This window comes from Ciona robusta, chromosome 10 (assembly GCF_009617815.1).
Source record: "Ciona robusta chromosome 10, ASM961781v2".
Taxonomy (NCBI): Eukaryota; Metazoa; Chordata; class Ascidiacea; order Phlebobranchia; family Cionidae; genus Ciona; species Ciona robusta.
In genome coordinates this window covers 5,585,971-5,602,584 of record NC_143244.1, presented here as the reverse complement: position 1 = coordinate 5,602,584, position 16,614 = coordinate 5,585,971, and the positions used below count along the sequence as shown (strand labels likewise).

The 16,614-nt window shown below is 34.9% G+C and overlaps 3 protein-coding genes across 5 annotated transcripts; all 3 read right to left on the bottom strand.

Annotated features, from left to right (window-relative positions):
• Positions 1 to 320: 320 nt before the first annotated feature.
• Positions 321 to 9,110, bottom strand: LOC149729934 (claudin-4-like). Of its 3 annotated transcripts, none has more exons than XM_089885833.1 (4): positions 8,811 to 9,110; positions 4,173 to 4,334; positions 2,033 to 2,163; positions 321 to 1,221 (listed from the first exon to the last, which is right to left on the bottom strand). In XM_089885833.1, the coding sequence occupies exons 1-4, from the start codon at positions 9,034 to 9,036 to the stop codon at positions 1,090 to 1,092; spliced, it is 651 nt and encodes a 216-aa protein (XP_089741959.1). In that variant the 5' UTR covers positions 9,037 to 9,110; the 3' UTR covers positions 321 to 1,089. The 3 variants fall into 3 exon arrangements, with proteins under 3 accessions (XP_089741959.1, XP_089741958.1, XP_089741961.1); XM_089885832.1 differs by lacking the exon at positions 2,033 to 2,163 and adding an exon at positions 1,861 to 1,991; XM_089885835.1 differs by lacking the exons at positions 4,173 to 4,334; positions 8,811 to 9,110 and adding exons at positions 4,567 to 4,725; positions 6,175 to 7,978.
• An 806-nt stretch (positions 9,111 to 9,916) lies between these two features.
• Positions 9,917 to 12,062, bottom strand: LOC149729933 (uncharacterized). Its single transcript, XM_089885839.1, has 2 exons — positions 11,791 to 12,062; positions 9,917 to 11,198 (listed from the first exon to the last, which is right to left on the bottom strand). Exons 1-2 carry the CDS (start codon positions 11,982 to 11,984, stop codon positions 10,907 to 10,909), a joined length of 486 nt encoding a protein of 161 aa, XP_089741965.1. The 5' UTR covers positions 11,985 to 12,062; the 3' UTR covers positions 9,917 to 10,906.
• A 346-nt stretch (positions 12,063 to 12,408) lies between these two features.
• On the bottom strand, positions 12,409 to 16,606 carry LOC149729932 (ribonuclease Oy-like). Its single transcript, XM_089885830.1, has 8 exons — positions 16,503 to 16,606; positions 15,759 to 15,962; positions 15,532 to 15,596; positions 15,347 to 15,419; positions 14,834 to 14,901; positions 14,508 to 14,621; positions 14,002 to 14,122; positions 12,409 to 13,552 (listed from the first exon to the last, which is right to left on the bottom strand). The coding sequence occupies exons 2-8, from the start codon at positions 15,903 to 15,905 to the stop codon at positions 13,346 to 13,348; spliced, it is 795 nt and encodes a 264-aa protein (XP_089741956.1). The 5' UTR covers positions 15,906 to 15,962; positions 16,503 to 16,606; the 3' UTR covers positions 12,409 to 13,345.
• Between the last annotated feature and the right edge of the window lie 8 nt (positions 16,607 to 16,614).

Here is a 16,614-nt window from a genome sequence, read left to right as displayed (position 1 = left end):
TTTTGTTGGGTTCAACTCCATTTTTGTATATTTTTGGTCCATTTTTTGTATATGTTTTTATATAATCCAACAAGAGGTATTATATACCAACGGTATCCATCTTATTTTTTGTTCATATTTTGTCCACTTTGGGTTTTTTTATTCTCGTTTGTTGTCTATTTGATAAAAAATTACCTATCCTCTCCACTCGAAAAATGCGAATTGGTAATTCTACTATGCTAAGTTTGGTAATTCTACTATGCTAAGTTTGGTATATAGGTTCTGTAAACGTACATTAAGCTACAACACTATTTGTTCTGTATCAAAGTACCTGAAATATATTTAACAACCAAATCGATTTCTTTATTAACAAATATATTTACAATTTTAATTTTTTCCAAATATTCGAAAGTTGACACTTGATGCGGAATAAGAAACATAATTTCGTTCCACCACAGTCTAAATATAATTATATGGATTGAAAGGCCAGACGAGGTTGTATAGCAGGGTGGGGGGAGATGGGACACCTTATCATTCTATTTTCTCGTCCCATTTGGTAGTAAACAATAAAAAATTAAATATTTCTAAAACCATATCCGAACGGACTGTTGGTAATTGTTAAAACACGATCAAGATATTTGGATATTCAGTGCTGAAGGTGTCCCATCTTCCCCCACCCTACTATATTAGTGTTTGGCTAATTATTCACCAAGACTATATAGAAACACAAAGCAAACGCTAAAATTGTGGCTAGATTTAAAATTTTACATTTCAATTTAAACGGTTTTGGAAATGCATTTTCGTTTCAGTTATTTTTGTACACATATAGTGGGGTGGGGGAATATGGGACACCTTTAGCACAAAATATATAAATACCCTGGTCGTGTTTTAAACAATTAACAACGAACTGTGAAAGTCGCGAGGACAAGGTTTTATAATTCCTTGAATGTTCTTTGTTTACTACCAAAATGTACGAGAAAATCGAATGAAAAGGTGTCCCATCTTCCCCCATCCTACTATATAGTGAAGTAAAAAAGACTAATGTTTTATATGTCCAGCGTGCTTTTTAACATTGTCCCATTATATAGGCACTCCGTTTTCGTTCTGTGATCACACATATTCTGTGTTGTTGCCACCCCCAGATGCTTTAGGAGGCTTGTAGGTGTAAGCTGGGTAACTGTCAGTCTCTTCGTTTCCACAATTGCAACAAGCCATCAGTGCCCCGGAGATAAGTGCACACCCCTGGAGTATGAAATATTTTAAAATTTAGTTTTGTTTTAAAATACAATAACTGTACGTCACTATGAATTACGAAAATAGAAAAATAGGTCACTTTGAAATCAGAAAAAAATGACGCCACATCAAAGTCAAGAAAATTCTGGAATTGGAAAGAAAACTAAAAATTGTCACGCATAAGTAAATACATGCTAATATTAGGACTATTTCAAGAAATAACGTAAATAATGTAGATTGTTCAATAGTAAAATTATTGCCGTGTAGCCTACATAAATAATTGACGTATGTTACTTATGCAAAAACACACCAGCAGTTATAATATAGTTGCACTGATTTATAAAAAATTAACTTTATATCAGGATTTTGATTTTGATTTATTTATTTAATAGTGTGGGGTAAGCTGAGATACTTAAGGCACCTATATCTTACATAATATCACTCGAAATTTCTGTTATTTGGTTCGTGACTACTATTTAGAAATCCGAGACGAACAAAATACGTTCAGTTTAAAAAAATAGCAACACGACATGCAAAAAAATCGACTGTAAAAGATAAAAAAATATAGACAAAAATATAGTAAAGCATCAGCAGACATGCATAAAAATTCCACCGCAAAACCACGTCACTCGGGTGCAGTTTACTCACGCCAGCTATCCAACCAACATAAAGAGCAGAACCGAACTCATAAGTAAACGATTGGTTTGTAATGACTTCCACATGAAACTGGTACACTACGTCAGCAGCGTACCAGGACACAGCTGCGATAGTTAGGGCACCTAGCCGAGAGTAAAAAGAGTGATAAGTACTTTAAACTCACCCCTGCGATCCAACCGACATATAAGGCGGATCCGAATTCATATTTAAACGGGTCGTTTATTGAAGTGAAACTCCAGAACTCGAATACGATGTTGGCGGCATACCAAGATACAGAAGCGATGCAGAGTGCGCCTGTTGCATGCCACACAGAAATAATTAAAGTGGGTTTTGATTGGAGACAACAACTGACATGTCCTTGTTTAAAATCTATTATTATTATCTTTTTAAAGATTTTTTTAAAGCTCAAAAAAAGATTTTTTGGAGGGAAAATGATTTTAAAACGTTTTAAAGATGAGGGGTTTTTTGATTTATCTTTAAAATTTGTTGAGGAAATAGAAAGTTAATTGAATTTTTTTCATTTTGTAAGGACATGTCTATTGTTGTATAGGTGAATTAAAGGTTAAATTATTGTCAAACAATACGAAAGAATAAGCACAAAATACTATTTACGGTGCTATATATAAATATCGTAAATATTATTTTGAGCCGATAGTTCCAAACACAAGTAATTAAAACGAACGGCAAACATTATAAAACGTCAGTATATTATGTGACACATTAAGTGCTACTAAATTTACAGCAAACAAAAATCAAGCCCCACTAATAGTGTAACAAAAAAAGTTTCGTCTGTTACCAGTATTATCGGTCCCTTATATTCAGATTAATACCACAGCGAATTAATAACACAGCGTATTATTTTCGTTTTAGATTTAAAATGAAACAATGCTTGCCGTTCGAATAAATTATGTAAAACTGGTTGTTAAGTTATAATAGGTTGGGGTAAGATGGTCCATAAATTTATTCTATTTTATCGTCCAATCTGGTAGTAAATAAAGGATATTTAAAGAATTATATAAAACCGCATTTTCACGACTCTAAAAGAGCATTGCCAATTGTTTTAGATTAGGGAATATTTGGTATAACATGACAACGGTATATCTATCTTACCCCATAGTACTATATATGTTAGTTAGTGTCTTAAGAGTATGATTAAAATAAAGTAAAATTAGTATAAATATAGGGGTTAGACGGCAAACAAAGCACAAACGGTAAAATACATTAAACCATAAAAAGGGAAATAAAATGCAAACACAAAGAGAAAACGAAAGTAGAGGGTTCATAGTAGGGTGGGAAAGATGAGACAACGTTTCATTGTTTTGTATCCCATTTGGTAGTATGCAAAATATATTTAAAAAATTATACAAAAAAGTATCCTTACGACTCCCGTGGACCGTTGTTAATTGTTTAAAACGCGATCGGGATATTTAGATATTTTGTGCTAAGGGTGTCCTATCTTCTCCCACCCTACTATATAGTGAAAGTGAATTATAAAACACACTGTACAACCTATCACTGTGAAAAAGATTACAGATAGATGGTTAAACGCATACTTAGCATACAGAATAGTCTTTTTCGGCTCCAAAATAAAACCTTTTTCGGCTCCGAATAGAACAATAATTTTTACGTGACCACGGGCGAACCGAAATGAAGTCTCGCCGAATTACAGACGAAACTTTGGCATAAAATTAACGTTTTATAGTAGGGAAAGGTAAGATGGGACACCTTTAGCACATAATTTCCAATTATTTTTACCGTGTTTAAAATAATTAACAACGGTCTTTAGGAGTCGTGAGGTTTACGGTTTTATATTTCTTTGAATACTTTTTTTTACCACCAAACGGGACGAAAAAATGGGATTAAGAGGTGTCTCATCTTCCCCCACGCTACTATATATCGGAAGCCGAAAAAGACTATTTGCATTATGCCTGGTATATAGATTTGGCATATATAGTTCAATTAATATCACAAGATAATAAATTCACGCCATGCACGCTACAAAGTCAATACCACTCGCTTATAAAGTTTAAGTTTTCATGCAATGCCGCCCTGGAGAATCATTGAAAGGATGTAACTTGTTTAGCCTCGCATGACGGGGCAACAAAGGTCGTTAAAATATAAATGTTCTGTTTCGTACACCTCAATTTTTAAAAGAAACAGTAGGCACAACATTTTTAGACTAAGCTTGTTTAGTCAAACCTGTATAGTGCGATAAAATGGACACAAATTATATCTTATAGCCTTCGATGGAATTTAAATCGCACTCTGATATTTTCACAACGTTTCGGTCACATTCGCCATACCTGCCAGGAACATCAAACCACCACCAGCTCGACCGGTGTGAACCTTGGCATTGCTGCCTTCCATCACTTTAATGCATTGAAGACCAAGAGCTCCAGCCACAATACCAGCAACGGCAGCGATTGCCGCAATACACATCATTGCACGTTGAGCTTGAAGTGAAGCTGTGATTGGTCGTCCGCATCACGTGTCCGATGACGTCAATAAAAGAGAAAGAGACGAAGCGTTAGTTTTTGCGAGGTGTAAGCTATACGGGCTAACGCCCAAAGTTTTTCGGCTTCTTTTGAAGCAAAGTTCAAGATATAAAAAAAGGTTCCATTTCTTGTTGTTTGTTTCATCCACCTAAAACCTGTAAAAATTCCTGCGAAATGGTCGTTGTTTCCTGCCGAGGTCTACCTGCAAGCATAGCACATATGCCCGCCACCCTGCTAGCGTAGAGCTTCTGTTTCTCCGCTAGGGCGGCGGTGCAGGGCAGGGAGACGATGGAGCATACGACTGCAACGATGATGAACAAAACAGAGATGCACATCATCGCTCTCATTCCTTGAAGTGCCGCTGTAACAAGAAAAAAGTCAAAACTTAAATTCAATAGACATTCATATTAAACGTCCATTAAAATCGATATAAACGTATTTTTTCGACACGAGGATTTTTTAATTTTTTCGAAATTTTTTTTCGGGTTGTAGGCTTAAAAATAATTTTAAACTATGTCCTGTCAGTCTGAAACGTTTTCGATTGTTTAGGCTTTGAATCACGTAATGATTTACTGGTATACGCAAACAGATGTCCGTAACGATAAATTTTATTTGTTTGTTGGCGAAGTCGTAAGCCATCTACGAGCTTCATGACAGTTGTTTTAGCAAAATATTTGCCTTCCTACTCAGCAAAGTAAATCTCGCTGTCGAGTGACGCAAAAAACGTTGTGCAACACTGGAAATTGGAAACACTGATGGTACAGCGATAGAAAAGGCGGAATCACATCAACGGACCAATTCAGTCCGGGTTAATGTATAACTAACTTCGCCTGTTTGAAACAAGAGCAAATATTGGCGCGCAAACGCAAGTTGGCATCCAATTGAATTTGTAATAAGACAGTAAACGCGTTGACTATATTACAAATTCCTAGTAATATTATTGTGGGTGGTTTATTTGGCAATACGGTTTACCACTGATCGTATAAATGAGCACAATGTATTAGGTGTATAATATACACATTGGGAATTCATTTTATTTACTTTCGCTTCAATTAATATCTTTAAACTGGTTTAACTGTAAACATTTGACAAAGCTATTTTCATAGGCAGGAGCAATTTTAATAATAAAACATTTCACCGTATTAAAAAAATGTAAATTTGAATAATATATACTTTAAATCACTGTGGAGTAAGATGGTTATAGTTAGCACATAACATCCGATATTTGCCAATCATTTTTTTAACAATGAACAACGCCCTTTCAGAATATTGTGAGGATTTGGTTATATAATTCTGTAATATTCTTTGTTTACCACCAAAAAAGGCGATAAAAATGACTAAAATTATAGACTATGTTACAACACCCTATAGGAACCGTATGTCTGTTCAAATATATAATGGCGCCAAATTTGCAACGCGCTGTTAAGTATTCCCATTTAATGATTATAAACTTGTTTGGTAAATAAAGATACTTCACAGTAAAGTTCAAAGTTGCTGCGGTATTTTTACCTTAGTGTTAAAAATACTATATTGCTAGTACGAGAGAATGCATGATTTATCTGTAATTTAACTTTATCCAAGTTTCAACCAATTCTCAATTTAGTTAAAACGCCCTAAAGTTTTAACTATTTAAAAATATCTTCGTGTTTTAAACAACTGACAACGATCTATATGGTGGTTGTGAGGATATAGCTTTATAATTCTTTAAATATTTTTTGTTTTCTACCAAATGGGACGAGAAAACAGAATGAAAAGATGTCCCATCTCCCCCCACCCTAATATATATTAAAACAGCAACAATAAAACTTACGTGGCAATCCTAAAAGTGCTGTGTCGTAGTCATCGCATTGGAACTGGCCTGGTGTGGGGGAGGTACACCGTACCCATAACCCCTCACACGAGTAAAGACGGTCAAGAACTTGTTGAGAAGCTTGTACACTGTTACGTTTCCATTCTCGGTAAATCGTGGTAAATATAATCCCGATAGTTGAGATAAGAGTTAGGACCAAACCAAGGTAAGAGATGGATCCGGACATAGTTACCAACAATAAATATTCTTCGCTTTAAATTTAATTTTAAACTATGTATAGTTCGCTGTATTATAGGGGAAACTTTTAGAATTAAGAGTTTTGAAAGCTCAAAAAGGCTATCTATGTTACGCTATCCCTAATATTTGTGTATTAGAATTTTCGAAGACGATTTAGTTCTATCAAACAACTCGTTTTAGAAAAAAATACTATCTTCTCTAATGTTTTATTTTTCGACTAAATTCGACAAAACTTTAAATAGTTTACAACGTGTTACTGGCGATACAAATAACGGCGTTCTGGATGGAACACAGGACCTTAACAGAATTATATGCCTAGCTCTTTGGGTGTGTTTGCGATATAAAAGTCCAACAAAGAAAAAATCGTCCAAATTTGTTGAATTTTACGATCCGTATCAATGGTTTTTACAACGTGAACCTTTTGTTAGGAAACGAAAGGTAAATTTGAGCAGGGCAGAGCTTTTCATAAAATTGAAATCGCTCTACGTGAACAAATGGCCGAGATGACGCAAGTGCAAATATTAGTCACAACGATGTTCGACTAAATGGTGCAATTCCCGACCATCAAGGCAAAACATAGCGGTTTCGAATTACTAATTTGATAGATAACTACTGTTAACATTTAAATGTAACAAATAAAAAGACCGAACGTCGTTTATTTACACAGCCGTCGCTTATGTTATTTTTAATAGACTAGAAAGCGGAACGATTTTCGACTATTTGCTAACCCGTAAATAGGAGAACTGTGTTTGGTCATAAGATACCGTATTCCATTTACCAAATACGGTCATGCAAATATTTTTAAATCCCTTCTCCTATTATCGTAACAGTTTTACTGCTTCGAAACACCTGTGTAATGTGTTTACAAAATCCTACAAACTTGACTTCATATTTACTAAGAGTAGCTTGTCAAGTGAAAAACAAACTCTTTAAGTTTTATTACAGAACTGTTTAGAACAAAGTTCAATCAATATTCTGTTTAAATCGTTAACTGGTAACTTGGAACGCGTAAACAAATGTTCGGTTTCGTCTTTAACACCGTTGTTTCAATTTTAAACCCAAACTAACGCTACCAATAAATTATACACGTAAAGGGAATCTTCTTTTTTTAATTAACAGTAAAAAATGTGTTTCGATTTTCTGGTGTTTTCTAAAACAGAATTTTGTGATTACTAGTAGTTAAACATAAGTCATAGTACATAGGTATTTATTGTACTCTAGTTTAACCTACTTTATTTCTTTACAGAAAGTGGAGCTAAGTAAAAGTTACATTAAATACATAACATTCTAGGTTGGAGCCGCCTACGTCAGCGCTATATACCCTTATATGGAGATAACGGAAAGCCCCATAGCAAACATAAATGACGTAATTTATTTGCACCCAATCAAAAATACACGGTATCAGAGTGGTGACTCGTCGTCACGTTTCGGAAGACCGATTTATGCTTTCTATGGAAGGTCTATGACGTCATACGCTGTGACGTAGCAATGACACAAAATAAATAAAAGTCACCTACGATTTGTAAGAAAGTTGGTGTCATTTTTTGGTATGACCGCTTTTACTATAAGACATGTGATTTAAATTGTAAGTAGTATTAAACTAAACGGAAGGTGACTTTTCGTTTTGCTAAAGGGAATAAAAAGATAAATAAACCGCCATACACAAGTTACAATAAATAAAATTTAATAAACCGCTGTAGAGATAACTAATATTTTAGGATTCAAACTAATGGGTCATCTTACCCCAACCTACAATGTGTTAAATGATATTATCGTTAGCGTTAAATAATAATAAGCATACATATTAGGTGTATGTGAAAATTAAAGGGGTTAAGGGTTATGACTTAAAAAAATAGCGTTAAGGTTTTGTAAAAGTCAAATAATACTTACGTGGTTAGCTGCTGCAGGGAATAAAATTGTTGTTAGGAAGTTAGAAATTAACGTTAACAAAACACTTTAAAGTAAAAACGAAAATTAGGTACAATTTGTTAGTATTATATACAAATATCTTATCACGTACAAAAATAATATTTAAGTGCTCAAGCATCTATCTTTCTTAATATGCATTTTGATCAGAAAGATTTTAAAAGCTCGGTTGGTAAACAGAGTTATATAATGAAATAATATATAGTAGGGTAGGGGAAGACGGGACACTTTTAGCAGACAGTATCGAAATATTCTGATCGTGTTTTAAACAATTAACAACGGTTTATGGGAGTCTAAAGAATATGGTTTTATACTGTTTTGAATGTTCTTTGTTTACTACCAAAAGGCACACAAAAATTTAATGAAATTATGTCCCATATTTCCCAGCCTACTATATACGCGTTTGTCTTAAAACATCTCTTCGAAAGATAAATGCTTGGTTATGCAATAAATGAAACAAAACAATAACTTACCGGGTAAAGCAAGAAATGATTCATCGTAGTTGTCACATTGAAACTGTCCGGGCATGGGACTTGTGCATCTCACCCATAAACCCTCATACGAGTATATGCCCCGGTTAACGTTCTGGGACGAATTTTGGGAGTTTCGTTTCCATTCTTTGGAAGCTAGAGAGTACAGGATTCCAATAGTAGAGAGAATGCCAAGAGCCAAACCGACCGATGGACAGGCGTTCGCCATTTTTGATTATCCTATGAAACTTGTAAACTTAAATACTTAAAACTGCAAAAATCTTGTTATTGGTTAAATAATATTCAATTATATTAGTATTCTGTACATCAGTATACAGTTCTACACAAAATGAATCGTTTAGCCCTCCGTAATATAGATAAACACTTAGAATTTAGTTATAGCTTTGTAGACATTCACATTTTAACAGTACGCAACATCAAATACCCACTTTTTTGATTTGATATAAATTATGTTAAAAAATTCGAAAAGTACACTAAAAAAGTTTGGTCCAGACGTAAAACGCCAGTCTTAAACTGACAGCAATTACCAAAGCATTATAAATTTGTAAAACCAGTCTAATTTCTATCGAATTAATAAGGCTACATTTTATAAACTGTATCCAATTATCCAATATCATAGTCGCATATTCCTGCGTTTAAACTTGAGGCTTTTCAACTCGGAAGTGCTTCCTATAACTTAACGACTAATACTGTAGACTCTCTCCACCATATAAACCCTGAGAACGAAATATAGTTACACATTAATAGGACGCCTCCACACTATTGGCGTAACTCAGTAAACATGATATCGCAATGTTTAGCAGGTCAGAAGAATCGCCAACAAGTTAACTCTGTAGAATGTACTATATATGTCTTTGTATAATACGCAGCTTTTTACCAAAAATGCCGCTACTAAATCGAAATTACTTCGAATTGAGGCAAAAAGACTAACTCTTGCTGATTCTTGTAATAATTGTTTGGCGCTCTCAAAAAATGGCGTTTTTCTGTTAAAAGCATGTTAGCTTGCTTAATTATTAACGTGCTTTGAGCGCGCAATTGTTTCAACGGGCGTGTCTCAAAATTGAGTCCGTGAGCACATAGAGGCCAAGTAGGTTCTGTCTATTTTGAGGTCCTGTTATTTATTACCATGTACAAGTACACTCATATGTTATCTTATAAACCAATGTGTGCTTCATGGGCCACATATTACTATATGCCTATATAGTAGGGTGGGGAAACATGGGACACCATTTTATTCTATTTCTCGTCCCATTTGGTAGTAAAGAAAGAACATTCAAAGAATTTTAAAACCGTATCCTCACAACTCCCATAGGCTGTTGCTAATTGTTTAAAGCACGATCAGGATATTTGGATAATATGTTCTAAAGGTGTCACTTTTTACCCCACAGTACTATACAATGTGCAGTTGTGGTGTAAACATAAACCTGTACCAGTGAATCACATACATATGACGCCAATGTTTAAACTATAACATGTATAATGCTCTGATATTCAATACTTACAAGAAAAAAACGTATGATTTACTAATGTAAAACTACAATGATTCATGTGTAAATGCGTCAGTAAATGTCTGAGCCTGAAATACAATTTATAGCGGGCTAAAAAAACGTTTCGTCATAAAAAAAACATATATATACAAATCAAAAACTAGTATTTAATATGCAAGCAGTGGGTATAAAAACTAATGCTAAGGTTATATATAGTAGGATAGGGGAAGATGCAGAACAGCCTTTTATTTTAATTTCTCGTCCCATTTGATAGTAAACAAAGAACATTAAAACAATTATAAATCCGTATCCTCACGACTCCCATAGACCGTTGTTATTTGTTTAAAACACGATCAGGATATTTGGATATTATGTGCTAAAAGTGTCCCATTTCCCCCCACTCCACTATAATTACAGAAAGAAAGCATTGTAATTGTTTTGTAAAAATAAATAATAATCAACGATACAAGTTTCAGATTAAAAACTCTCAGACCTTCTTTTTAGTGAAATCTTACTTTGGGGTCCACTTAAAACATAAGATACCACTGTCAGGCATTCACTCCATTGACATATATAGCTCTTGTGTGCCACCTAGCAGCAAGTGTAGCCCCCTTTTTTAGACCAAGCAAGAGGCGTTGCATGTAATCTTGTAACGCGTTTTCTACATATTTCAGTCACTCGCTCTGCCAGTTGCATTGCATCATTTCCACCAAGAGTTAAAAAGCCAGAAGTTCCAAGCTGGGTGTGTATATCCTGAGCCGCTTGCTTTAGTTTTGGTTCATCATAAACTGGGACACCACTCGCGCCCAGCCAAAGAGCTACCCATGTTTCAGAAAAAGCAGTTCCAGACTCGACCTCTGCGTTTACTTTGACCACGATAATTCTGTTGGGTAGGAAATACTGTAAAAGCTATTACACGAAAAACGTGCTATAAATAAATGCCAAACTTGAATAAATGGCAAATTTGAATCAACGACAATAGTCTGACGCAACACCGGACCACTGAATGTAATGCATATATAGCTTACCTATCTTTACCTGGCAAGGCAGCGATCAACTTTTTAACACGGCTGTTCTGTTCACCAAAACTCTTGCCGGCTTACTAGTTATCACACATGTATAGAGTATAGGGTGGGGGAAGATGGGATACCTTTTTATTTTATTTTGTCGTCCCATTAGGTAGCAAACAAAAAAACATTCAAAGAACTATAAAACTATATTTTTATGACTCCCATAGACCGTTGTTAATTGTTTAAAACACGATCAGGATATTTGGATATTATGTGCTAAAGGTGTCCCATCTCCCCCCACCCCACTATATGTATTTGATACTAATAAATTCTTAAGATCATCAAGGATTCGCCTAACTATAGGTCAAGATACAAAAATGAATATTCTAAAAGTTTTGATCACGTGAACATTTCTAGGCCATCACGAAATATTGTGACGCGTATAAATGTTCTAATTATAGCTACCTCGGTTCGCCATCTTTTAACAAGTTAAACAACGTTTCATATGGTTTTGTGTTGTTTACTGATATCTCTGAGTTCCTTTCCAACAAACAGCGATTCTTTGCGAAGTTTATGTAAACGACAAACCCAAGAATTTGACCAGAACAAATTTTCTGGTGGGAAACCAGTATATCTTCGTCCAGAGTAAATTGTTGCATTACCAATTTAAAACCAAGTACTATTTAAAAAACTGCTTCTCATAAACCACCAACACCTTTAAAAAAATCGACAATAAACTAAAATGACAGTAATAGGTTGTAAGTCATTGTAGGCCTACCTATTATTGCGATTAAACTGAATTAGATGTAACGTACCAGAACAGTACATGAACTGACTGCCGTCGAATCCCTAACACCCTTTACAATTTCATTCATTAATTTGACACAAAATTAAAACAGCAATATGTTGTAATAGCTACTGTACCTAATTAGATTAAACGCAATTATCTCTACGTACTAAAACAGTATATACGCACTGACTGCCGTCATACAGACTAGCAGAAACGTGCTGCGATTGAAGCACCAGCCACTGTGCCATCTCATTTGTGTAACAAAACGCAGCGCACGTAACTTAAAACCGGCCTTTTGGGTTCTTTTATTTATTTGTGTGGAGACACCTCATCTCTCCGTGTTACTAACTGATGATATCCGAATAAATAACGTATAGTAACAGCGTCACTGAAAATATGTAACACGTGCGTTTTAAACAGAGCAAATCAATAATATTCATATGTACTACTGCAGAGTAGCGCACAAAATTGTTCGTAATGTTTTGTGACTAAACTGGTACCATCACAGAATAGCGCGCACAAAATAGTACGTAATATTTTTATGACACAATCGGCAAGCGTAGTAAACAAAGTACGAGTTAAAGTTCTATAAACACTGAAATGTCTCGTTTGTTACATATTCAACAGAACAAGCCCCCACTAATACAAACCAGAATTTCTTTCGTAACCTAATTATAACAAAAAACAAATTTGACTTAAAAACAAAAAAAGGCTTTTAACAATTAGTAAATCACACACGAAACTGCTGTAGCCTTTGAAAGTTTCCCCCTCTGTCTGTACAAGCACAATAGCAGGAAATAAAGTGCATTCTGTAACAGATATAACATAGGTGGCAGGGTGGGTGTAGACCTGTAGAGTGTAGATAAACAGAAAAAGATAGACGGTGCATAGCAATTCGCACAAGCATATTCAGACGAAAAAGTTGTGGCAAATACCAGGAAACAATGTGTGTATAGTGGCGCCGTTTCTACTTTAAGTTATTGGTAAATACACCAGTCCCCAAACTGTGTGCCATGGTACACTGAATAATTTTATATCAACTGAAAAGTAGCGATCGGCAATATGTTTTTCAGTTTCAAGTTTAAGCAGATATAAATGTGTCAGAATTACTTTAAAATGTTTATGATATTTAGTTTTAAAAAAGCGGGCAAAAATAGTATGGGAACCACTGGTTTAGTAGAATCTCAAAGCGCATAATAAAAAGTAGAAGACTTTGGAAAGAAGACGCCCTTAAAGATCATCTGGAGGAGGGGAATAAGTAAATGGAAGATATTGCGTTGGTCTATCATCTACACATGCCTCAAATGATGGGTTGTATGGGATTCTGTCCCATGATGGCAACAACATGAATTTATTGTCGTAATTGACGCAATCTCTGGTTGTGAAGTCTTTGTTAAGACATACTTCAACCTGTACTATTGCTTGCTTTGATTCATCCTGTTAAAAAGTAGAAAAATATTGAATGAATGAATGTAACTTACTTAGCTTTGCAGGCCAGTAAAACGACAGTCGTTATAACCTCATTGGGTGTTAGGTTTCATACACCTTACCAGGAACTTAACTTTGTAGGTGACTATTTTTTTTTATTTTCTATTTTTTTAAGTATGGCTGATAATCTGGACAACCTATTGGTGGAGCAATTGTTGTTAAGTGTTCTGCCCAAGGACATATACGCCCACACTGAAAGCACTGATTATTACCTAAAATTTGACAAAAAAACACAATTTTTAATTTTTGTTAAGCTGACATGTCATCTCCCATTCTTTTACGACTAAAATAGCTTTACCAAACAAAATATTAAATTGTTCTGCTATACCTTATGTGCTTAAATGTATATTAAATACACCTTAAACACAATATACTTAAAACAAATATAGCCTACTTACTTTAGCAACAATGCATTGGATAATGGTGTAGGAATTAGTGAAACCTTCAATTGCGTTACGGATATCCGTCAGTTTATAAAGCGTGTCTCGTGATGGAGTAATGTTCTTATCTGCCAACACTCTAAAAACAAAAGGAAAAGTTGTGTGGTACTATTACAAAAACTTGAGATCAGAAACTTGGGGGATGTTATTCATGTTTACACTATTTATAAATATGGTTAAATATTTATGCAGAAAAGGCAAAGGTTTTATATCGTTTAGCAGGTGTGGAAAGTATATTACTCTTTTGTTTATGCTAAAACTTTTATACGAATGTGAAATTAGTCAAATATCATGGTTTTGCACAAAAGGTTTTCACTTAATAGAATGTGTACCAAGTCAAATTTGCAACAAAATAGTACATTATAATTATTTTGCAGAAACTACAAAGAAATAACGGTCAATTTAAACAAAAACTACATAAATACACAGATTACCAGTCAAAACTGTTAAACAATTCCTCTTACTTCATGTAGTTGAATCTTTTGTTGAGGTCCAAACCTTTAGCAAAATATTTATGTTCAGAATCCAGATCTGGCAATAAAGCTGCACAAGTCCCATGCTTCACCCATTCATGCTTCCTATCGCAATACAAATCACTTGGTTAGTTTCCCTTGTTTTATGTGGGAAAGGTCTACAGTATGCTATGCCGTGGGACCTAGTATTTAGGGCATTTTAGCTGTAAAACTTTACAAAAATGCAAAAAACATTATAAAAAAAACACAATTTCGTATGTGAAATTTAAATGACTGCATTCTTGTCTGTTGTGAGTACAAATACCAGCAGAACTAACCAAAAGCTTGTTTTTCCTTCACCGTGTATTAGGTTTGGCCACTTGCTTACAAGCTGAGGTTCCAGGTCCTGTGGATAAGGAAGGATATGACATCATCATCGTGTCACGTCTTGGATACTGATATTAAATGGAATATACGTCGCTGTGGCAAAGTGGTCTGGTGCCTGCCTCTAACCCAGAGGTTATGGGTTCAAGACTTGTCGCTGTTACCATTATGGGCGAATGTGTCCATGGGCAAGACACTTAACGGGAACTGCTCAAACCCAGTGTGGGGTTGTCCAAATTATCAGCTATACATAAAAAAAATCCAAAACCCACAAAGTAGCATACTTGGAAAATGGTAAGCAGACACAACACAATGGGTGTATGAAACAGAACTTTGGGTTATAACGAATGTCGTTTCCTGCCACGTGAGGGTAATAAAAAGTTCATTTATACAATTATTCAACTAATGTTATTAGTTAATGTTGCATTATTTGATTATATTAGCAAAATATGTTTAAACTAATTTACCAAGATTGCAGATTCCCTGAAAGGCCAAGAATCATTGCAGTAGAAAGGACCTTTATTTTGCTCCCTGCTTGGCCTGGCAAGGAAAAATAATGATTACTTAGGAGGTATAATACTTTGGAATGTATGAATAAATATAAATCATCCAAATGAAGATAATGAATATATAAACAGCTTGTTCGACTCACCAAATGCCATGAATAGTCCAAGTCTTCACATTACTTGGTAAGAAACATTTTTCATGCCTTGTCTCCTGAATAAAATAAGCACTATCAAATATTAGGCACTAGTGAAGAATCCTCCGGTACATAGCAAAATAGACTGGTGGAAAGTGCTAGAGGTTTGTGGTTAGGGGGTTAGTGGTTATAGGGGTTACAGCTTTACGCGAAATACTTGAGTTAAAAAACAAACTTACATTTATGTCGACACACGAAGCTTGCGGCCATTGCTGCGTGTAAACAATGAAATCCCAGTCGTTGTTCGTACGCTGCCATACTGCTAGAAAGCCGCATAACAGAACGATGAATCCAAGTTGAAGCGCTGTTTGAGCACACGACTTCATTTTAACTTAAAACAAAGAAAAAACCAACGCTTGTAAATTCCTTTCGTATGTTTTTAAAGGGCCTAAACACACCCCACGTCACTTTTATTTTTTATGGTAAATTCATAAAGCGACCGTTTTATTGATTCCAAAAATACTTTGCTTATTAAAATTGGTCCAGTATAGGCGGAGATATTCGTCCTCAAACAGTGATCTCTAGCGCTATCCTTTTTTTACTACGAGCTTCGTGATTGTGACGTTGGAACGTACTAGTCACGTGACTGATTCATTCATTAAAGCGAAACCTGCGTTTTTTTTGTGCTTTTTTGCGTTTTTTTAGTTCTCTCGTTTTTCGCTGAAAACACTGCCTCTCGCCTTTCTGAATGAGAGCGGCCACGCTTCAACAATTTTGTGACGTGTTTGTCACGTGGGTAGTACACTTCTCAATTTTTTTCGCCACGCAACTTTCAAATCAGTTTTTTGAATTTTACGGTGTTTGAGCTGGAATATCTTTGGTTATACAGAACCGATTAAAACAAGTAAGGTGTCGTTGGAATTAGAAAAACACACTCTATCGATTAAAGCGAAGTACATTTGGGGTGTGTTTAGGCCCTTTAATTGCGGTCCATATGGTGATTGTTGCTAATACGTGTAAAAGCATACGTATGTTACTACTACGGGCATTATGTAGCGAAATATAATAAACATCATACAAAACATTAAAAATTAA